General features: G+C 44.9%; 1 protein-coding gene across 1 annotated transcript; it reads right to left on the reverse strand.

Annotated features, from left to right (window-relative positions):
- Window positions 1-581: 581 nt before the first annotated feature.
- cdk5r2b (cyclin dependent kinase 5, regulatory subunit 2b (p39)) lies at window positions 582-1,948 on the reverse strand. The gene has a single exon (XM_062455782.1). The coding sequence runs from the start codon at window positions 1,564-1,566 to the stop codon at window positions 679-681; it is 888 nt and encodes a 295-aa protein (XP_062311766.1). The 5' UTR covers window positions 1,567-1,948; the 3' UTR covers window positions 582-678.
- Between the last annotated feature and the right edge of the window lie 23,258 nt (window positions 1,949-25,206).

Consider the following 25,206-nt stretch of genomic DNA (forward strand, 5'->3'; position numbering starts at 1 on the left):
GGTACAACAATTACAGTTACCACGTAAAAATATGAAACTGCCTTCTTTTACCTTTGTATTGCTTTAACATATCAGCAACATCAAATATGGTTATACATATTTGTAAACCTTTAATCCAGGCTTAATAATTACTAAAATGTAAATTATTGGCACATATTGGGAAAGATAATCTCTGCGTGCGCACCAATTTAGTGTCTAAACTCTAAAGTCTAAACCATGTAGGTTGCAACTGTGCGGTGCAGAAGTAGGCCTAAATGCTACTAGGCAGGTCAGCACCTTGGATAGCTCCTCCCTTTGACGCTTCAAATACTGCTATTTCCTGGCCCACGTGACCTCCAATCGTTACATCCAGACAATTTTAAAATCCTACTCAAATGTATGTGTGGTCTATTATCCAGAATTGTGTTTTTCCATCGTTTTCTTATAGCCTGTGCCCACCTTCACACACACACACACACACACACACACACACACACACAAACACACACAAACACACACACCAGTAATAGGCTATTGTTGTATTCAATTGAACGACGGCTCCAAATACCCGTAAACGACGTGACAATTTGAACACTTTAGATTATAAAGAGGCAATTTCTTGTCAATGATTCCAATTTAGGGTACCCTTTACATTCATTTTAACATTTTGTGTTGAAAGAAGCTATATTATTTCTCGATTTAACGGTCTACGCTATTGTCCCGATCTCCTTCCTCTTTAAGGTCTTGAAATACTTCAGTGAAAAAGTGCGGGTCAGAATTTAACTGTAACATTTTGGCACTCATTCTATCAATTATGGTCAGTGCTGTATCCCAAAAAACGTCTTCGTTAGCTTCGATAACGAAGGGTTTGAGAGGGTAGGAGATCTCGTTGCCCATGTAGGAGTAGGCCAGGTAGAGGCAGCTCAGGAAGGTGCCCTGTAATTCGGAGGCGCTGTCGATGTCCTCGGTTACAATATCCTTGCAGAGCAGGTAAACGAAGACCAGGTTAGCTGGCGTGATAAACCCATGGTCCTGCCAGCCTTGGATGAGCAGGGTTCGGTCTACGTTTCGAAACCATAGGACAACCTCCCCACTGCTGAGCTCTTTCAGTTTGTAACATCTCCGGCACAAAAAATCTCCCAGACAACGTAACAGCTCCCCAGTCGATGCCTGGATGATTACCCGTCTGGGTGAAAGGACTGACAAACGGCTCGGCTGCTTTTTGATGGACAAGATAGTTACTGCAGTTGTCTGACTGGGTTGAAGGCTTTGGGTGGGAACCGTTGGCACCGGAACAGCGAGCGGTGCTTTAACTTTGGGTTCGGACTCAGACTGTTGTGATTTCTTATGATTTTCTTGATTAAGATGTTCCACTTGGTTGTTGCTGACTTGTGACGCAGGGGGATCTGGGCCGACTTTCTTGGCACTTTTTTTCTTACTCGATGCGGCAACCGATTTCGTCCATACAAGAGCTGAGACGAGCATGGACTGTCGTTTGACCGTCCCCTCATTGTTGTTGATTCCATTTCCATCGTCCAACACAGCGCCCTTACTTGCTGTTGGCGAAAACGAAAGGACTGTCCCCATCCCGGCAACGTTGAGTCGGCACCCCACAATAGATTTTTCTTGAGGACTATTCCTCGTCCACCAGATACTCACTGTGGTGGGATGCGGTCAAATTCAGAGCAACAGATTTAGCTCCATTGAGTGTATTGCTCCATTCATTTAGTGGTACAAATTGGATGCTGCGTTATGTAAGTCGGGGGTTGAAATTCCAGGAGGCTTGCACACCAACACTCCACAGCTCTTACGCACCACAGCCTCGCCGCGACTGTACAATCAGTTAGAAGAGGACAGACAGAACCTCTCTCTTGGTCACAGATTCTCCGACAAGTGAAAGCAATATAGGTAAATCAGTAAAGTGGATTAGTAACCCAGGGAAACAGCCAAGCCCTAGATTTACTGGATAAGACTGGCAACTGTTTAGGCCAATGAGAGGCAATATCAGTGACCAAATCAGAGTTCTTCACCCACCCTGCTCCCCTCGAGGTTATCATTTGATATATTTCCGATTTGTTCGTTGATAGGCCATCAGCATTCATGAAGCATTAACATATAGCCAATCTCAGTTTGTACATTTGAAGACTTTTCCCATAACTCCAATTGTAAAGTATTGAAGTTATATTTTTTGTGTTGATTAATGACAAATTATATGATGGAGTAAATTACAAAATGTGCTCCATAGCCCAAAAACCCAACAATTATGGTTTAGAAAACAGACCTAAAAAGATATTAAAAGGTTCATTCTATTGAATGCATAGTTACAACTATACAATGTAAACATAATGCATGTGCAGTATCTGCCCCAATTGTCTGACAATTAATCTGAGTGACTGGGGCTGATTTAGTAAATCCAAGTTAAAATAAGACTGCACTCAAAGGACCTATATAGCTGATCCTATTACAGAAGAGAGTTCAGACTTTAGGGAACCTCTAATCGAGCAATGTTTCCACTGTGCATGCGTGGTATATTTGAAACTTGACTGATAATCCCACGTCAAATGCCAAAGTAGATAATTATGCTAAGTTCCTAACATCATTATCTTTATATAAGAGGTAGGTTAGAGTAGCCAAGGTTGAAGGAATGTTTTAGTGCAACACAGAGAGGTCACATGGTTATGGATGAAGAAGGATACTACCCACTTTGTAAAAATCGAAACAACGTGACCTGGATCTAAGACTGGAAGTCCGCCTCAATATGATTGTGGCCACAAATACTGAATATTAAATTATTGGCCAAATAAAGTTCTGCAAACTGATCTTGAGGTCTTCATGTTGAGGTCAGGGGTTTTTCTAAGGTTGCTGTTCACTGGCTTATCGCTGTTCTTACTGTAATGACTTACTGTAACAAGGCCCATCTTTGAGTCAGCGTGTGTCGCACTCAAAGCATTGATCAATATTTTGTCATCTCTCAAAGGGTTAATGAGGACAGCAAGAGGAAAAGTGAAGGGAAGTCTGTTAAAATGGTTCTGATCAGAGGAATGTCCAGAAACCTTTGACAGAGGACATATACGTGGGTTGAAACGAATTGGATGTGCTATCATGTACCCTGCCATGTATCATGATTGGTCTTTGGAATTTTCAAAGACAACAAGTTTTAATTTTGTTGCTTGATGTTGATCAATTTATATTTGGCGGGCAGGCAGATGGTCATACAGACGGACATACAGACAGGCAGACAGACAGACAGGCAGGCAGGCAGGCAGGCAGGCAGGCAGGCAGGCAGACTCAACTAGTGGTGTTCCTTTAACAAACCCAAACAAAGGGAAATAAATATTCATTGTTGTGGTTACACTGCCTTTCACCTCTCAATAGATACACTCTTCCACCCTGTGGCTAGTTGATGGCACTGCAATATATTGGTGTCACTTATGTGTGCCTATATGCCTATGCCTATATGAACAGTTTGATATTGTATGCATCATACTTTTTATACTTAAAAAAAACATAACCTAAACAAGAAAACGTAATGTTTTGCACTGACTTATATCTGGAGAGAGATTCATTCCACACGATCAGAAGTTGAACAGATATTCACCATCTGCAATACTGCTGGTGTACTTGGAGTGATCATCAGGGGGCAGCCAAGTATAACAGTTGACATAGCAGTGTGAAGTTTTAGAAGAGTCTAATATTTTCCATGAAGGTCATTTGGTGATAAGTTCTGTCACCAGAAGTCTTCTGACTAGCATTTAATTACTCCTGACAGTCAGATGGAATGATGGTGGAGCAGCGAAGCCTCTATCTTTGTAATATTGCGCATAGTGACAGAATCCTGCTTTCAACTCTTTAACAACTGCCGTCTAGCAGTCCAGTCACACACTAATGGAAACTCCCAAGCGCCAACACTTATGAAGGAAACAGTGGTCTCCTTTACTAAAACCAATCATTTAGTCAACTTAGTTTGACTGTCGGTGGTGGGAATATTTCAACCGACTTTTCCTTGAAAACTTGATTAGAAAAGTAAAACAATGACGCAAATTTTACATCCTTTGATTCAAACACTGTCATGAGTCAAAAACTACGTATGTGAGAAAGTTGTTGACAACCATTCCTATGATATAACTGACAACAAAACGGACAGAACATGGTGCTAATTCCTACCAAGCCAGACATTTCTCCCTCTGCTTGACTAGACCCAGGACCTTCTGTGAAGAGTCCCCCCCATCCGTTGTCATGGTGCAGCACATCAAAAGGCATCAGAAGGATCGTGTGTCGTGTCTTATCGAGGGTTTGCCCGTCAAGGCCGTCAGCAAGGGCTTAGCACCACGGCTAGAAGCAGGTGGGCTGCTGGACAGATCACAGTTCCCCTTGGGAGCTGCCTGTGCAGCTGGCGGCCGAGGGCCTGATAAGGTGCAGAGACACACTCACACACACACACACACACACTCACACACACACACACACATACACACACACACACACACACACACATGCACACAGATACATACACACATGCGCACACACTAGGACCCTATTTTCCCATCACTGAAAAGGAGGGATTGTTGAGAACATGGAGGAGTTATCCAAGATACAAGGCTATGGATTCATTGAGAAAACTGACCATTCTCACTACTGTTGTTGCCAAGGTCATCATGGGCACCAAGCCTGTGCTCTTCAGCTGTAAACTACACAGAGACGTTCACACCTGGTGAGTGGCAATGAAATGAAGATCAAACCAACATCTGGAGCCAACCAATCTCTATAACTGTACTGTATGGAACACAAAGTAAACAACACATCAATGGATCCCAACAACGCTTCAATGAAGCAGCAGCTGATTAAAGCCCTGTCATCAGCGTGAGAGAGAAACAGAGAGAGAAAGAGATGGAGAGGAGAGAAAGAGTGAAAGAGAGAGACAAATATAGCTGTAGAGAGAGAAAGAGAGTGAAAGAGAAAGACAAAAAGGGAGAGAGAAAAGAGAATGGAACACAGGCAGCTTCCACTTTCCTCATGTTAACCAACCTATGACCTGCTATATTTAGGCGGCAGCAGATAGGAGTCAAAGAGCTCTGATGTTCTTATCAAAGCAGTCTGGCTGGCTGAGGACTTCAGCTGCATTGTCATAGCAACACAAGCAGACAAGAGGAGGAAGAGGACAAACACATTGGTTAAGATGAGATACTTTAGACACTGCATTGCATGGAAAAGTAAAGGGACTGTACTGAGCGTATGATATTCCTCTAAAAAGGGCCTCTTTTAAAAAAAGAGTTGGGAAAGACTGGCAGGGTATCTCCCTCTCTATGGCCTTGACTGATTTGTCTGTCGGAAGAGATACCTTGTAAAGAGCGCCTTTGAGAAGGAGAGCAGCAGGCCAAGAACACACATCATCTCTCTGTCTGTCATCTTCATCTCATGAAAGCATCCATTCACAATGCTCTTCTCCTCCAGCGAAATACCTCAGGAGGGAGAGATTCATCAGCTATGTGGGGCAGTGCGAATGTCTCTCCACGTTCACATGATCCACTGTGATTCTGGGAAGGATGCATACACCAAATTACATCAACCCTGTTTTGTTTACCATATTTCATACATACAGGGACTGTGAAAAGAGTTGTTTTTGTGAGCATGTCAGAGCCAAGGTAACCTTTTGTACAAGTTCGGATTACTCGCACGATTTTGATTTTACAAGCTACAGTGTGGACAGTATGAGTCATGGAAATCCAAAGTCAAATTAACATCATAGCACAACATAGCAAGTTTATCAAAATAACGTCACAAATCTGGCACTGTCTACCAAAATAACCTAATGGCAGTACCCTCCATATCATCCAGGTGGCACCCTTGTCTGTACCCTGTCCTGGCTGTGCTGTAGGATAGTGGGCTGGTCTTTAGTATATTATTGTCTGTATAGCTCTTGCTCCAGTCTCAGCAGGAGGAGGTAAGGATCACCCTTAATGTGCAGTGTCTGCCAAGACAAACACCCAGAAACCCTGATTACACTGAACGAGAGCGTTCCCCGAAAGGCCCGAGCCGGCAGATAAATACATTACACACAACTCCTACTGTCATCAGCCTGGGGGCACTGATGACCTGCTGTCCGCACGGTGCTATTCTCTCTCTCATCCCACTCTTTCTCTCTTCTCTTGTCTTCCTCTCTCTCTCTTTCTCTGTCTCCCCCCTTTTCTTTTCGGCTTCCCAAAATAAACCCTTTCTTTCTTAGGTCTGGGGGCCTCCCTCGGACGTCCGATTAGCCCGTAGAAACCCTCAACGCTTGATTTGAGGGCGGATAGAGATAAATCTGTTGGTGTGATCATCACCAGGCGCCCTGCAGTGGTTTTATGACAAGAGGGAGCGACGGGAGAGACCTGCTCTGACCCTGTGTTCACGGCAAGAGGATTCCTGCACCACACGACCACATTCACCCACCTTTGATGTTTAGGGATGGTAGAACAGCTGCAGAGTAGAGTGAACCTTCTGTCTCTGCTCTGAGGGGAGGAAATTCAAGACTTCAGGCGATGACCCACTTCCAGTACATTTTCATTTTGTGTATAGGCTACACATTTGTGCTTGTCTCTGTCCATATCAGCCTTGCAGAACAAAATACTTCAAAATAGTCAATTTAAAAAAGAAAACAAAACGATTAAAATGTTCCCAGTTATACTGACATCCACTACACACTTTCTGTTAGAGAAAGTTCTTAAAACGAATAGAGCCACAGTGCTCCTTACACACATTTTGACTGTAAATACATGCAAATATATACATCTGGATGGAAGTGACCTATGAAGTGTTACAGAGATCTTCTAGGTAATTCACATGCACAGATGGTAGTGGAGGCCTGCTATCTCTAGTTCCCTCCCACCTCCCTGACTAAAACTCCCTGTGTCTCCCCCAGCCTACCTCCCCCAGCCAGCTTCCCCCTGCCTGCCTCCCTCAACCTGCCTCTCCCTGGCCTCAGAGACCCCTTGTTCCCTAGCAGACCAGGCTGACAGCAGCAACACACACCTGGGCCAAGATCAACAGCACATGTTGACAAGACTGTGTTCCGTACTGGGGGTGATGTAACTCCATCCCACCACCCAACCTGTCAATTTAATTAATTTAGGTCATTTTATTTTTGGATAGAAGGTCTGTATATCCACTTTTGTCAGACATCAATGGGAGAGATCACTAGATGAAATGAACTGATGGCAAGACCTTGTTGTTCAATCATTGTTCTATAATAACCTGTACTCCTATATAGTTCATCCACAAACTTTGAGGTAACATCTGAAGCTGCGCATTGTATTCTTTTGAATGGCAGATTTATCTTACACATTAATCTTTTCAATTTAAACAAAATAGTACGATCACAGAACCTCCAACAGGGGGCAACAAAGTATCCTACATTTATGTCTCTTTTCCTCTCTCTCCCTCCCTCTCTCCCTCTCTCCCTTGCTCTCTCTCTCTCTCTCTCTCTCTCTCTCTCTCTCTCTCTCTCTCTCTCTCTCTCTCTCTCTCCCCCCCCCCTCTCTCTCTCTCTCTCTCTCTCTCTCCTTCTTTCTCTTTCTCTCTCTCCCTCTCTCTCTGCTTCTCTCAACCTATGACATCAACTCCCTGGTCTCCTTAGTGAATTACCAAAGTCTTCACCCAAGAGGAAAAAGCCATCCAATGAAAACAAACCAACCAAACCAAATGGTCTATTACAGGAATAGTGCTTATTTGATCCACACCCATCATTCCAGATCTCTAGAACAGGTGCTACGCATACGCTTCCTAAATATTGCTAAATTGCTGGAGCTTATCATGTAAAAGGACGTTTTACAGTAAACTTTTAACAAAACAATACACAGGAAAGTGTTCATTCATCCCATTGTGTTGTTCTTGTTTAAACGGCTGGTTTGTTATTGTTTTACAGAAATATCTCACCATGGGCTTGCTGATAGATCACACGGCTACTGCTAATATGGTTGCTGTTATTTCAGGGGGACCCAGAGGAGCGTTTAGTCCCAGCAGCGGGCCTCTCTCCCTGGTCTGCTATCGTCCCACATCAGCCTCCCCTTCATGTGGTTTTATAAGACATGACGAGGCCGCTCAGGCCCAAAGTGATCAGCCACGCAGCAACATCTGAAACCCATTTCCCACAATTAAAGGGAAAAACTATCAGCTCTAAACATCACTTGTTTCCACGGTATCGGCTCATTTGCGTGCACGGACACACACCCATGCATACACACACACACACACACACACACACAAACAGTCAGGCAAGCACTCACACACTGGCAAACACACACACACACCATTCCCACCATAAACAGTGACAGAACATTTCCAAATCTATTTGTTTATAGAGAAAGCAAAGTCCTGGCAGCAGAGCGAGAGAGGGGTGGCCAGGGATCAGAAGAGAGACCAGTCGCTGACAGGGGATAATGTGTGAACGCAGTCACAACGTCTACACCTGTGCTGGTGTAAAAATGGAGAAGCCAGTGTGTGTGTGTGTGCGTGTGTTTGTTGGAGACAGAGAAAGAGAGAGAGGGAGAGTCAACGAGCAGGAGAAAGAGAGAAAAGAAGAGACAAAAAAGAGAGAAATTTGAGTGATCTGGTATTATTTTGTATCCGTGTGAGCATATGTTTTTGTGTATGCGTGTGTGTATGCGTGTGTGTATGTGTGTGTGTATGCGTGTGTGCATGCGTGTGCTTGCTTGTCGATACGATTGGATGCTCATCAAACTTCAAACGCAACGCAACTGAAAACAGACAGACCTGATTGCTATCTACAGATGCAATCAAACCAGGTCGACTCACCAAAACGCATGGTTACAACTCCAACCCCTGAGAGCACATAAGAGTCCTCTCTGTGTCAACTGCTCCAGTGGATTGGTCATGGTGTACTAGACAAGCCTCTGGCACATGCTTTGGAGTAAGTGCTGCTTTCGTGTGGCATTGGTGGTTCACCATTTACAAACACATTTTCCCTCTGTCAGTAAACTCTCGATCTCTTCCAGATATGGCCGTGCATCCCAAAGCATCTCCGACGCTGTCGTCTTTCTGCCACTGACCCTTCATGATCCAAAAATGACCTTATTATGAGGAATATCCCTTGAAAGTCACGCCAGACTAGCTGAAGTCTGTTCTGCATCAAATCTTTCCCTAGTGATAATAACAGATTAAAGTCTGAACACGCAGTTCTTCTGTGACAATCCACAGGGTTTATCTGACCACCTTCATGGCATCAGTCCTGTGGGATCTAATCGGATCTAATCGAATCTAACATGATCCCTTCTGAGGGGAAGGCCCAGCAAGGGAGGCCAGACAGGACATGCGTTGCACATTACAATATGTGCATTTCAGTGGCTTTCGTCTGTTCAGTGAGCATACTGTATAAGGTCACAGCCGTGAGATCTAAGGGATCAATGTCTTTCAAAGAAGATTGTTGAAATCATTAACAACAAGGATGGTGTGTTCAAGTGCAGTGTTGTTGGAAACACGGCTTCTGGCAGTAACAGTGTTACATAATCAGGAGCATGGATTTCCAGAGACTTCTCTGAGACCCAACAGGAATGGAGGGATACTCCATTGCTACATGCAGGGTTGAGGGTTGTTTCACCCCAAACGAAAAGGAATCGGACAGGCCTGGAAGGAAAGCAGAGCAACTTTACGCTCAAGGAAAATACGGTTGGAAGCACCTTTGACCTTCTGTGACTTGGCAACGTCCAACTATCATCTTCAATTCCCTCCCAATAGAATAGAGCAGACAAGAATGGTATCAACTTGAGGGACAAATTCGGACATAAATGTACATTGTTCTCCGCGCAAAAGTCTGACATTGATCAAAATCCTCCATGTTGGCATGATTACCATTTCTGATGTAAGCCTTTGAATTAATTTAGAAACGTCCGATTATTTGCCTTGTTTCAACTTTCCAGGTACCAAAAAACAACCATGGTGAGAAAGAGAAAAAGAGAAGGAGAGAGAAAAAGAGAGAATGACTGCAGACATAAAGCTGCAGGCCTGCTAGGTTTAAGAAAGAGAGAGATTAGATTCAAAGCTTTAATGACCACCATGATACAGTGCAACATGAAATACTACAGCATGTCATGTGTGAATCATAAGAAAGAGGAACATAAAGGAGGTTTAATCCCAGCATGCTGGAGGTGGGGGAGCATGGGGTTTCGAGCTAAACCCTAGGAGACCTCTGGACAGTCATATGAAACAGATTTCTCTACGTTGGGCAAAGAGCAGCACTAGGCCAGCAAATGTCTCTGCCAGGTCCACTGCTTGATAGTAAATGGCAAATATGTCAAAAGTGAATAAATCAAACAGGACTGATTCTAGTTCATCTTTGGGCAAAGCATTGTAAAGCTCATTACCTCCTATAAGCTGAAGGCCAGACCCAGACCTGTACAGGCAAGAGCTGACTGTCAATAGTCATAATGTGACAGGAGAGAACACTGATGACCCACAAAAATATAATAACAGTGCTTTGTTGGTCTGTTAGAGATAGCTGAAAACAGTTTAGAAGAGATATAAACATTTCCAAGTGATTATTTCTACACATGCATGCATCTTTAAGAAGGTTGCACAAACCGTATGTGCTAGATACCCCCTCCCCCTTAAAATGAAGTGTTAACCATTTTTCTTTTCAAATGTGATGCTTTAACTGTTTTATTCTGTACTGCCTTTGATTTGTTTTAGAGCGTAAAGAACGAGTCAACGTCGAAAACAAATGGTGGGGTTTGAAGTGAGGTTTGAAATCAACATCAGAGAACCACACATAAAAAAGACTTTATTTGGCTGTTTTATGTGCATTTTCTCATCAAAGTTTAAGGAAGTTTAATTAAGTATACGAATATTGGTGTGGGTGCCACCAACAGTCCTAACCCCAAAAGTTGGCTGCTTTTGTAATTAACTTTCATGATTTATTTCAGTCTTCATCAATACCAAATGTAGCATTTTCTTGAAAAGAAATGAATTTGTTAATGTGGTCTCATAAAATGCCTGTTCCTTCTTTTTGTGATTCATGGGGTTTGTTAAACCTGAAACCGGACCAACAATGTTGACAAAGGATGTCAGGGACAAGGTCAGTGTTTGCTGTTGCCAGGTAAAGAGGTGGGGCACTCATCATGGAGGCCCTCTGGAACCATCCATCCTAAACTACTAGGCTTTGTGTTCCTGACCACAGGAGGCCCAGTGATGGTCTCACACTAACCCTGGAACACTGTTCCTGTCTCTGTTTAATCATTGACTACGGCTTAATAAGATGAGAGCATGTTTTAAAGTGTAAAAGACCTCCTAACAGAATTCTCAGACATGCTGAAAATCGTTTTTTCCCTTTCTGTTCCATTCCTAATCGTTGTGATCGCAGCAGTTACATCACATGACTGGTAGGAGTCTCAGCATTGCCATCAGGTTAAATCTGCTATCGTTAAAAGGAAGAAAGGGGCCGTTAAAGCACAAGCCTGCTTTCTCAGTGTCTGTGAATGATCAGTGGAGTTGTATATTATTGAGGTTCAGGAAGGAAAAGAACACACCACACAAATTCCACCTGCTATCTTGTGCACACACTTGCAGTCATTCCCGTCACAACATGCTGCATACCTGAGGCCAGTCAATAGGTGAGCATCAAGACAATTATGCTCTATACGTGTCACCTGTGTGTGTTTTTAATTGTAACACACTACCATCCCCTCCTCCTCTCTCCATCTATTCACCATCCACTTCCTCTTCATCCCAGACAGGACATTTGGAGAGAAAGGATGAACACAAAGAAGCCCGGGACTCATTAGCAACATCCAAAGACATCTTCATGGATCATTCATTCATTACTTCACTACTGAATTACTTCAGTCAACTCTTTTCCTTCCTGTAAATAAATACAAAACTTATTGAGTTTTGGGGGTTTCAGTGTTGTCTTGGACTTGTGAAAAAGACAGTTAGGTGACTTGTTTGTGTCACATGACCTGTCAGAGCAGCAATGTGTGAGCTTTTAAAGCAGGGCAATCATTGGAGATACTCTTCTTTAAACAGAGAAAGGCCACCCGCACGGTGCACTGTTATTAGTTTAGTTCAAATGGGCTGCATGTACTCAGATCCTCGCTTGTTTTTATTGGACACTGTTCTCTCCTAACCTTTTCTGGTTCTCTTCAATCACTGCGAAACACAAGTAGAGTGAGTTTAAAGTACAGAGAGGACTCCAAGGATGACTGTACATAACATTGACCCACGTGGTTCAATTATCCAAGGCATTTTCTCCAGCATAAATGTGGGAGTGATGCATGGAGCACAGTCACGTTATGCTCTCTTTTTTGACTTTTTAAAAAGATGGTTTTTGGTTAGTTATGGCTAGGACAAGGAATGAAATCCTTTTTTTTTCACGTCTGTGCCTATATTTGTCCTTTCTCCTGAGGTACTTCAGCACATATCTGAGCCGTTGTTGCTGTTGTTGACCTGTAGGGGGAGCAGCGGCCCAACTTCCCTCTCCCCACACACTCACAGCTGGTCACACACCTGTTTGCCAGATGTCACAGACAGAAGAAAATGAGCTTGACGTGGAACTTCTTTTTTCACCTCTGTCTCTTTTTTAACTTTCTGGTAAATGTTGGCCAGGGACATTATTTCTCTTTCCCCCGATGTCTGTTTACACAAGCTGAGATTAGTGCTGAAGAAGGTGAGGTGAAGGAAACAGCACCTGATGACAGTCTGCAGGAGGCACCAGGGAATCCCCTCAGCGTCACTCTCCAAGACACTCCTGGGCCGTCGTGAGGGATATGCCCTATCAGGATCAGGTCCATGATGACATGTCAGACTTTTGTGTGTTTTTGCACCTTAGTGCTTACAGTTGAATGGTATATTTAGTTTGGGCCTACAGTATGTTATTGTGATTTTTAGCTTCGAGGCAAACTGCCAGTTTAAGAAGACGCAAAAAATACACATCAGTTTGGTTGTAACTTGTGAAATGGTAAATTATGTGATGAATGTTTTTGTCTTTGCGTCAATATCATGAGTTGTAACAATAAAGTGATATGGGCACCACTGAGGTGTCATCTTGTCTTTCTGCAGGTAAACAGTGTTCCGGTTCTGGTCGGGTGCAGTGCAAAGCAAGGCCTTTGGCTTAATTAGCACCTGTGTTGGGACTAAATCTGCTCACACATTGGCCTGGCTTTGAAGAACAGAGCCGCTAATCCTCAACCTGTCAGCCAGAGAGAGAGAGAGACAGTGAGAGGGAGAGAGAGTGTGTGAGAGAAAGGGAGAGATAGAGAGTTGTAGTTTTAACACACAGGATAAAGATAAAAAATCCCCCTTAAATTTGTTCCTGTATTGCTCCTTGTGAACATTGAGAGTACTGAATTCCACTTTAGGTCAACACAAGAATGCAGCACCATATTTGACAGTAAAAAAAGACTTCACCAGCTATTGAAAGTATTTCGACAGATGGCAAGTTGAATATGTGCATGTCTTCTTGTGTGTATTTTGGGATTTCAGTAGATTCTCAGATATTAAACGCACAAATGAATGAGTGCATGGCAGTTTTTATTTATGCAACCACAAAATGGCACGCAAATAAAGAAAGCAGAAATGTCCAAACGAAAGTACAGGTCTTTAATATTTGTCAAGCAAGCCACAAAGAGGGTGTTCCCTCTGACACAAGGGCCAGCAGTGGTGGTGGCTGGAGCTCAGGCTGTTTGATCCCTTTGCCGGGTTCCCTGGAAAAGCTAAACTCTTCTCCTCTCCAACTCTGATGCTCTGGGTCACCCGCTGGAAGCAGTACAGTCAAGTCAGCATAGAGCCACTGGCCGACCATTCGTTCAGCTGCTCACTGGGACACCGTAAGAACCACCGCAGAACTACCGCAGAACCGCCGGAGAACCACTCGAGGACCTCGACATGTGTCATAGCCACAATTTACCGATAGCTATGTTGTGAAACAGATACACGATACCATAGTACTTAGCAAAGTTATTTTTGAAATCCTAAGTCATATATCTTCTGTTCCTGAACTGGCAACAGTACGGCAAATCACATTAGAAGATGAGATCAGCTATGTAGAAGAAATGGTTGAGGATGAATGAATTGAAGGAGATATTCAGAGGCTCTCCTTACACCATCCTAGATGGCGTACTTGTGTGAAACCTCAGGATTGTGATTTTAAAACAACCTCACCAAGGCAAATCTGGGTCCAAATCTGAATTGGGGTGCCACAGTACTTAGCTTCCCACCATGTCACCATAGATGTCTGTAAAAGTAGCTATAATCAGGACCTATCAGAGCAGCAACGGTGCCACGCTAGCAGTCAGTCTCAGTGGGATGACCCTTGTGATGGCTAGGTGCTCCACCTCTCCATCTGTGACCAGTGGGAAGCTGAATCCTCCACGGACCACAGCAGATATGTTTCTGACAGTGGAGTGGTGGTGGTGTGACGTCGTCGGAATGTTCTCAGGTTGTTCTCAGGACGAGCCCAGGACGTGGTTCTGATAGGCTGTTCTGGCCACAGAGCTCCATCACCATGTGTGAAGTAGCACAGCAGGAACCACATCAGGGGCCCAGCCCCGCCCAGAGCACCCACAGCTCCCAGTCACACGCAGATACAGATACAGGAATGCTGTAAGACCGCGCCCTGCCTAGCACCCGCTATCACTGACACACACATACATGCACACACGCACTCACACACACATACACGCATATGCACTTACACATACATTCACACACCCTAGTCATCCAAGGGATCATGTCAATCAAGTTTGGTTGAAAATGTGTTTTTAGAATCTGGTTGATTTTCAATGTGGTGTAAGTCAGTGGGAAATTATTCATGAAATTCTAAAATAAAACACATGGGAAAGGAATGTTCTAGGAATTAATCGGAATCTTCAGCAAAGAAAACTCTAAACACCATATTTATAATTTCTAAAAAGTTCTGGGGTTCTTTAAAATATATAATTTCTATATGTTCCTCAAATAACTAAAGAGACATGTATCAATGTCACCTTCGAAAGAAGAAAAGAATACCAGTATACTTACCCAATTCTGAAGAGTGATGAACCTCTGTGACTCTCTGGTGAACTGTTAAGCCATTTGTCTAAGTGGTTGTAAAACTTCTATGCTGCTTTTTCTACTCGTAATTAAAGCAGTAAATTATTTCGTGTTTTCGACAGGGTGTTAATGGTGACTTTATGGGGCTATAACATGCAGGTGCTCTCTTCCTTGTTGCCCTTTTTCTAGTTGTCTTGGGTTGTCTCTACGTCACTGGGTGCTCGCCAGGAATACAGCCATGCTACACTGATGGTACTAAAACTCCAATGCAGCGTGATCTGAAATAACAGATCGACAGAATGGAAATATTGAACAGCCTGTCATCGTCTTGCCCTCAGTTTGGAGGTCGGTCAATAAACAGACCCATGATGACATCTTGACTTGAACCATATTTCTATCACAGTGTAGCTGGCCATGACCTGCCGGCTCCACATTGCTTGCGTGTGTATTCCCCATTTGATCATTATCCATCTGACCGACAACAAATACTCTGATGGAGTTGCATTGCTGTGAGAAGCACATTGAGGCCCACACACTGCCATTCTCTGGAATGATGGTGAAGCTGATGTCAGACACTGATCTCAAGTCAGTTTTTGTTCCTCCGTCTGGGAGTGAAGTTTAGGAGGACGAGTGTATTGGCTGATCCTAGTTCATTGCATAAGAGACTGAGCAGCACAAGAGGGCTATCAGGCAGGGTGGAAGCCCTGATCCAGTCTCCATGCTACAGTCCAGTGGAAGATGAAAGTCAGTGTTTAGTACTGATGCCTATCTCAGTCCCGTGGTTCAGGCCAGTATGTCAGGTTAGCTTAGCAGTGTGTGTGTGAGTTTGTGTGTGTGCTTGTGTGTGTGTGTGTGGTAGCTGAGGACTTTAAAGAGCCTGCTGATCATCTGGATACAATTGTGCCATTACTGTTTTCTTCTGTGTGCGGTGTGGGGACACAAAATACTTAACCGATAATGATTGAAACGTCTCTTTGCTCTCTCTTACTCATTCTCTTTCTCTCTCTCTCTTTCTTTCTTTTTCTATCTTCTCTCTCTCTCTCTCTCTCTCTCTCTCTCTCTCTCTCTCTCTCTCTTGTTATTTCTCAGACACAGACATACTCACACACACACCCACACACACATACAAATACTGAGGGAAAAAATAATTTGAAGACCCACAAGAAGTGACCAGACAGGAAATGGGGTTCCTGTCATCCAAGTTAGACCTCATTTGAACTTTGACCTTTCTCTGTGATTGGCTGCGGGGTGATTACTAAACACTGGTGAATACACATTTTGCCTACACGGTTACCGTAACTCAGCTCCCCACTTCCCATAATGTTTGATTTTTGTATTTCATTTGTTGCAGAGTTTGGTAAATACGCCTTAAACACATTAGACATAATGGATGGTTTTTACTGGAAGGAACTTATCTACTGGAGGAACCCATTAAAAATGACTTGTTATACGAACACACCTGGGTGGCATCACATCTCCAGACATTCTCAAACAACCAAACAGCTTTGCTGAAAAAATCTGCCTGTCTAAAAAGTACTTAAAAACCTCCAATTTTCCCTCCACACTCTTTAAATTCATTTTGCCTGTCTAATCTTAACGAAAGGCAATGATGACTCAATTCACAGGAGATTTTGAACTCTTCTCAACAGTGCAAGTCCTTTTCCCTCTGATGTGTCTTGAGGTTACTCCCACCTGAGTATAAAACGAAGTAGTCATTACCTCATCAGAGGACAACATAAATAAGTCTCTGTCGTTTCCTCCCCTGGAGGATCTAGCATCCTGCCCCTAGTGAGTCATTAAAACACTCATTTTCTCTTTAGTCTGTGAGGTGACAACCCCTCATTCCCCAGTCCAGGAGGGGAGCAGCGTCACCCTGTCATTTTGCCCAGTAAATAGTCTCACCCCGGCCCGCACACAGGACATGTCCCAATCAGGCCCTGACTGCTTTACTCTCCAACATGTGGTCATCACTCACAGGCCACAATCAAAGGATTCTACCGCACGCAAACCAACTGACTCCTCCTTGCTACTGTGTTTGACAGCTGAGCAAGGAGGGGACGCAGACAGCAGTTGTGAGAGTTTACTTCTCTTTGCTGTGCACTCTTTAATCTGTGAGTACACATGTGAGCAGGAGGAGGTGATGTAGGGAGACAAACCCGCCTCTCTCTGTGTGTTTGTGTGTGTTTGCTCCACACTGAGAGACAACTAACCTAAATGGTAACTACCTGACCCATGAACATTATTTTCAATCCATAATCTGTGATGTCAACTTCCGTTGAATTGTAGGTGGATCTGGAAGTGAAAAAAAGAGCATGAGGGGATTTAAACAACCCCTCGTAAGAACTTCCAGCTAAACGTGCCACACAGCTGCATGTCCCAGCCATGAGCAGACTTCTCTTGTAAAAACTGGGCCTACCATGGGCCCGTTCCTCCTGCCACCCTCACCCACCCACAGCAGCAGTAGTACCAGCAATAAGAGCATGTTGAGATCCTGGCCCAGCACTAATTAGTACCCTGCGAGGGCCTGGCAGCTCCCAGCTCCCAGCTCTGAGGTCAGCCGCCCTCCCGCCCCTCCAGTAGCTACCGCTCCTGATTAACTGCATCCTGGCACTCAGGGCCAGCACGCCCGGACAGCCTTTGATCTTCAGCTCCCGTCCCGGGGACAGACATGGGCCGTCTGCAGGCCTCCGGACGGTAGACATTACAGTAACTTTCAAGTGCAGCAGGGCACGTCCCCTCGCGTGGAGTTTTTTTATAGTCAATATATTTATCGTGAGTACAGCTAAATATAAGCGGAAATGCAGCGAGTAATGTATTTATAGAGCACTGTTCAAAGCTCAAAGAGACCTCAGTGAAATTAGGAAAAAGGCCAACCCTCACTTCAGGCAATAAACCAATTAACTAAATGTGTTGGTAACAGTTTAGGGTGTGCTTGTGTCTCTTTTTGTTTGTTAGTCTCAGACTAACGTCGACTAACATTGATTCTCCGTGTTCCTGCTGCATTAGCGAAGAGGAGAAAACGGCTTTATAAATCCACACATTCTCTCACACCCTGCTTTATCGCCGTCCGCCCGGGGCTCATATGTATTCTAAACCCTGGCCGGAGCACTGCCTCAGCCTAATGGAATGTGGAACATACAGGGACATCACTCCTCATTGGCTTTAATAGCCACTTCAGGCCCTAGAAACTCAGAAAATAAAGGTCTTCCACCCAACCACACCAACACTGACAGTACACCAAGCCATCGGAAACCGCAACACTGAGGAGAATAACCGTTTTTTATGAACTCAATAGGGCTCATTTCATCCAATTGACTATGACTCTCTCCTGGAGCTTGACCCCCCTATGAATGAGATTGTCTTCCATGCGAACATGCTGAGGCTGGGGCCTCAATGTAACTTTTTGAGTCTTATTGAACTGAAGACAGTCTTCTGTATCAACACATTCACAGTTAGCTGAGAAAGCCGTGGGGGTGGATAGTATGTAAATGAGCCCGCTGTCACTGGGGAACATATGAGAGATATTAGCCTGTTGTCTTTATATAGCCCTGGCTGGCCTCAGACCTGAGGAGCTCTTAGAGAGGGAGAAACCACAGGGCCCTCAGAGGCATCCATCATCCTAACCAGGGGTGAGGAGATCACTGACCTCAGGCCAGATGTGCTGGGCTGGGCTGTGCTGAGCCGGGTTGGGCAGGGCTGGGCTGGGCCGGGCTGTGCTAGGTTGGTCAGGAGCTGGTGCGTCACTAACATAGATGTTACAAAACGCTTAATCCTCAAAAGAATGAAGACATATCAGGTAAACCAAGTCTTATTTAATTCCATTCAGATAAATTAACTTGTTGGTTTTTGCCAACATAATCTGAGGCTAGCTGGTAAAAGAGTGGCTTGGTAATACAGAACAGCTCATCTCACAGTCTGACAGGAACCATCTCCTTCCACCCTAGTGTTTGCATCAGCAGGACTCTACAAACTGTGTATTGCAACTCCATATTTACTGTGATCAAGTCAATAACAGTTTATAGTTAGTTTCTCTCTCTCTCTCCCCCCTCCCTCTCTCTCTCCTTAAATGCCCGATCTCTATCCCTGGTCTTTCTTCTTTCTTTCTCCCAAATCCTCCCACCCTCTCGTTCTCCCCCTGTCGCCCTATCACACTCTCTCTATCACCCCCACCTAACCTTTGTTACCCCACTCCTAGTCGGAAAGTCCCCCCAGTTTGGGAGCGATGGAGAGGAGGCACGCCACTGGCAGCTGCTCGACCACATGAGAGGGCTGAGCAGAGGAGAAGCAGCCAGATAATGGGAACCTCGCTGCTGTCAGCCGCGACCAGCTGCTCTGCTCCACACAGATTAAAGACCTGCCTTAACAGTCCGCCTCTCTGGTCTACGCTAGACTGGAGGAGCTCTGCTCTGTTTCATGCTGGGTGCTTGTGCTTCATACGCTGTGCCTCTGTCATACTCAAGCACACACACACACACACACACAGTCCCCGTGTCTCGCTAACACACACACACAGTCCCTGTGTCTCGCTAACACACACACACAGTCCCTGTGTCTCGCTAACACACACACACAGTCCCCGTGTCTCGCTAACACACACACACACACACAGTCCCCGTGTCTCGCTAACACACACACACACACACAGTCCCCGTGTCTCGCTAACACACACACACACACACAGTCCCCGTGTCTCGCTAACACACGCACACAGTCCCCGTGTATCGCTAACACACACACACAGTCCCCGTGTCTCGCTAACACACACACACACACACAGTCCCCGTGTCTCGCTAACACACACACACACAGTCCCCGTGTCTCGCTAACACACACACACACACAGTCCCCGTGTCTCGCTAACACACACACACACACAGTCCCCGTGTCTCGCTAACACACACACACAGTGATTTGTTTGAGGCTGTTTAGTTTTCTGTACTGGGCCTAACCCCTACCTGCATGTTCATACAGCATGTCCATCTACTGGTCATCCGACAGGGACTCGGCTGGTCTCTATGGTAGACAGTTTGCATGGATGATAGGGTGCAGCTAGTGTAGTTACTTCAGATGCTCTGTACCAGTTGTCAATTGAATCCACCTATATTATGTTACATGTCACACAGTAGTATTAAAATACATCTTTATTCAAAGGAATCAAGTACCAGTACGGTATAGGGCTTTCTAGTGGGATTCCTTACAATTCACTTAACAATGCCTCACTGCTGATTCAGATCATCAAAGGCCTCCCCATACAGTACTCTGCCCCACATCACATTACACTGAGGGCTCTCTCTCTCTAAAAGAATGTGGGTAGTGACTCACTTGTCTTCATGGTAACCACTGAGGCTTGCCGCAATGTGTAAGAAAGAGAGATAGAAAGAGAGTGAGAGAGAGAGCGAGGGAGAGGTAGGGGGAGAGTTTCTTCTATTTGAAGAAACATTAAAACGAAAATAGCAATAAAGATTTGGCTGAAAGTCTAACCAGAAAAGAGAAAGAGAGGTTTGGTAATCATTTTCAAACCAAATCTTCCGTGAAGAGAGTGTCTCTGTCTTTATACACCAGGGTGTGCATGTACCCCAAAACACTCACATCGAGAGGAGTTTATTCCAGGGCCCCTGCAGCCAGGTAACATTGGAAGCTAACATATCACTCACACACCACAGAGCCACCAGCTCTTCAGTTGTGGTTAGCAGGTTTTAGATGAAGAGTATTACTATATCACTGGGTGGTTGTAGCGTCTCCCAGCCGTCCTCCCCGGCTTTGTGCTTTTGTAATTTGTGTAATAGAATACCCTGATGTCATAACCCCAATAAAAGCGGCCTGTGACAGATGTCTGGCTGGCATTATTTCATAGAGGTGTGTGTCATTGTCTTGGAAGATTGCGCAAGAAAATGGAAGGAGCATGACATTAAGAGAGAGCTGGAGTCACCTCCCCACATGAAAGGGCCCCGCATCTCAAGCGCTCTGAGCAGAAATGCTCAGCAGAGTGCTGTCAACTCACGGCACTAGTGTACGTACAACACACCTGTACAATGGGGTGTCACTTCCTTCGATTGTATGTCATCTGCTTCAAATGTTGTGTTTACTGAAAGGGGAGCACACTCATACACTCACACAGGAAAAACCTGGCACACACACACACATACCCACAGACGCATACTCACAAGAACATGATCACACACACACACCTGCAGATAAACACACAGACGCACCAGAAGGGGCAGGTTTGAACATAAAAGACACAGAGTAACTGTAACACTCCCCTTGAGACAAGTTCTAATCTGTCTCTGGGTTTTTGTCTGCTTAATCTCAACTGATTGCTCCCTTGACAGATCACACAGGCAGAGAAAGAGAAAGGGACACTGCTATGGCACCAGTGACATGGACTTAGCCAGCCACCCAGGTGACCAAGGTGAAAGGGCGGTGGGAGTGGGATTCTCTCCTGACGAGTTGGTAGCGAGATTATTCGCAGGCAGAGGTGTGTCCCCAAACATACCAGTACACATGTGCCACAAGCAGCAGACATGGTTCCCGGCAGAATCCTGGCAGCCGAGGAAGGCGGGAAAAATGTCAGGAATGATCTGTGAGCTCAGTTCTGCAGGTCTGAGCAGGGAGCAGTGAACTTTAGTTAAGGTAGCAGAAATGGCCAGAGGCCTTGTCTTTCTTTACTACTCAAGGAAGACAGATTTCTGATGGACCCAAATGTGTCTGTAGACATCACTGCTCTCAAGCTCTGCTGTGTTGATTAGGCCACGCAGCAGAGCTGCCATTAGAGATGTCAGCCATGGCTTTCGATAAATGACTTCTACTACAACATGCAATCATACTGCGGCCTGCCTGCCATCATGAGGGACTATAAAGGCTTAAACCAAAGACTGTCTGAATTACTGCAGTTGGTAACAATTAACATCAAGCTGCTTTTGTATCTGTGTAATAACAGTGCAATTACTTTGCCAGCCACTTTGTATTAACATGTTATTACATGATGCATTAAAAATTGGTACGAGGGGATTCCTAAAAGACCCACTCCTTCCTACACAAATTAGCCAGGCAACCTTCTTGTGACAAATCACACTGACACTAATGCGGCTAAACTTTCGTAGTAACAATCGTATGGGTCAGTGTGACAAAGCACAATGGAAAAGTCCTCTCAGTGTGCATAGAGCCAAACCACATTTGTTAAATTCACAGACACTTTGAAGCTTACCTTCCCTGAGTGATCTACCCAGAGGTAGACAGCAATGTACCTGACAGAGCTCCAACCACAGCTCCATGTTCCAAAACCGTCAGCTGGCTACACATCATCTTCAGATCTGTCTGATGTTATGGCCCTAGGTTCTTTGACTTCATGTTATGGGACCAAACTCGGAAACCGTGGCTTTGTGGCTTCCTGTGGGTCAAAGACTTAAAAAGAACAGAGCACAAGAAGAAGAAGAGAAAAAGGAGGAGGAGAAGGAGGGAGGAGGAACAAGATTAAAGGGTAACGTTGCGCGTAGGTTTTATGTTATTAATGCCGAAATTGCTAATTTTACTCTTTAGAACTTCTGAAGGGTTGGTTGGTGATGCAGCAATTTACCTCATTTGGGGAAGATAACACTGATCAAAGCAGAAGAACATGGGGTTAGTAGTGGGAGTCTGCCAGAGCTTACCGGGGAGGGTTCAGGGGGCACGGGTTGGTGGGGGCTGCGGCGGGTGGGTTTGAGGAGGTTGGGGGGTGGACAAAGATTTTAATGGTGACCGAGTGTCAGCGTTCTCCGATCTGACTCAAGGACACGGAGGTGGGGAGGTGGGCAGGAGAACGTAGGAGAGAGGGTCTGACATGTTGGGCCCCAGCTGTCTACGTTCTAGAGAATGTAAGACAGATGACTCAAATATGCGCCCCAGACATGACAGATAAAAGATTGTTTTCTAATGACATTTTAAGTACATTCCTCAGTTTAAGAGCAATCACGAATACCAACGACCTAAGATCTGCCTGTAAAAAAGCACTTCCTTTATGTAAAGCCAGTAGTATGAGGACATGAAGGAGTTTTACTGAGGTTCAAAATTCCATTTGAAGGGATGTAAAAGATTTTGAAATATTTGCCTTTAGTCAAAGTCGTCCAGCACAGCAATGTTCAAACAGCGCAGCTTGAGATAACTCCCAACTTCCAAAGCAACAAAACTTTCCTCGGTGTCCCTCTCCATTAGATGAATCCCATTGCACGACAGTGGCCTAAGGACGCAATGTTCTATGAAAGATGCAACAAGTGTCTAAAGGAAGCCCCTTTTTAAGTAGCAGTCATGCAGTATTCAGCGAGCTTCAATTTGGGGGGCCCACTTAAACAGGGCCCAGATTGGATCTAATGACAGACAGGGGAGCGTGGAAGGCTGTCAGGCTAAAGGTGTTCCCCCATAGAGACCCTGCTGGACCCTGGGCTTCTGGCTTCAGACCATTTATAGCTGCGCTGGGGAGGAAATATTTAACCCTGCAGATGAATATTTCAGTGGATTGCTCCTCGTGTCACTCCTCATCTCTCTGCTCGTGGAGACACGGCCACAGAGCTTACAGCAAGTGGAAAGTGGAACAGTCGCTAGGGTGGGCAGGCGTCTTGACTACCGGCTCTCACAGCCTTCATGAAAATGGAACTAAATCCACTATGTGGTCTCGGTTGAGGTTGGACAGAACATGCTCCAAATGGTGTTAAAAGCATGTTCTTGCTGGCCTCTTTTCAATATTTCATGAAGTAAGGCCCACAAAATTATTCCTCTTTCCTCCTCAATACCATTCATGCTGACACAGGCCATGAATAAGTGATATGGATCAAACTGGAACGTTAGCACAGATCAAGTATTTGTAAAGAAGCTGACAGATGGAGGCAGGAGGTCCTATGAGATAATGTGAAGTGGGCTTTGCAATGTGTTCTTTCCTGTCACACTGAATTTCAATGTGGACTTAAGTAACTCTGCAGACACAAACTAGGCCCATTGTATGTTTATTATAGGGTCAGTGTTTCAGTCCTATAGCAATGTACTTCCATGAGAACCATATTTCAAATGGGCTGGGATGGAGAGGAGAGGTGTCCCATAAAGCACGTTTTATTGTCAAGCATATACGTAAAGTAAATACATTTTCACTTGATTATACAGCTTCATATTATTTTTAACCTCAGAACAAATTGGATGATGTAAGCAGAAATCAAAGTGAATTGCACCAGTGTAATCTCCAGGGTAAACTCTTAGTCCTAATGGGATTAAAGCTCGGTGTGGGAGTTCTCATCGGACCTGACCTGAGCTGCTCATTCTCCTCAGGCCTCTCCCGGACAGGACACCCAGCTGTAGCTAATCACCACCACCTCCTGACCTGGGGGCAGAATAACGACCAATTTAAATCTGATTTATGTATCCACTGTATGTCACGTGGGAAACGTGTTACACAACTCCCAACTTCAGTCCCACTTGGACGGGTCATTTCTGAAGTGTATTTGCTGGCCACGTTCAGCCTCTTAAAGCCTTGAGACGCCTGAAAGGACACCTATGAGGATGTGGAGATCGAGACACTTGGCTGTGCCACACTGGGAAGGTCTCTTCCTGGACGCAAATAGGAGTGGCTGTAAACAACATCTGTGCCAATCACGAAGCCAGTGCCTGTGCTGATAAGGACACTAATACGGCCAGAAGGGGAAGATGGGAAAAAGAGAGAGGAAAGGGAGTGGGAAGCGAAACACAGACTGCGTTTTGCGCCTCTGTGCTTTCTCCTCAGCCCTCAGAAGAGCTGCTTCTGCCAAACACCTCACAAGGCTGGAATACCACACCTGTACTGTGACAGCACTCACGTGTGGTCTTTCACGTCGATTAGGAGGTCAAAGTTCAGTTTGTGTTTTGGAGTTTCCATCAATGAAACCAACAAGCCTGAGATGGGTCCTCTAAGATAACAAACCCTACCCTATGCGTGCATGGCCAAACAGGCAGGGCTGAATCATGTCCCTCTCTCAATAGACACGCCACAGCGATTACCTGTGGATTTCACTGTGCATTTGTGTTCAACAAAAGAAATCACGATTACTTATTTCGCCCCGCAATGGAGTGCATGCAGTCGATCCACCTTATTTCGTGTGTGTGTGCGTATAATCGTGTGCGTGTTAAAGATGCATATGTTTGTGTGTGTGTGCGTGTGTGTACAGTACTGCACTCTCCCTCAGTTGCTTGTATGGACTGGTCTACTGTGATCTT

The sequence above is a fragment of the Osmerus eperlanus genome, chromosome 3 (assembly GCF_963692335.1).
Source record: "Osmerus eperlanus chromosome 3, fOsmEpe2.1, whole genome shotgun sequence".
In the NCBI taxonomy this organism is placed as follows: domain Eukaryota; kingdom Metazoa; phylum Chordata; class Actinopteri; order Osmeriformes; family Osmeridae; genus Osmerus; species Osmerus eperlanus.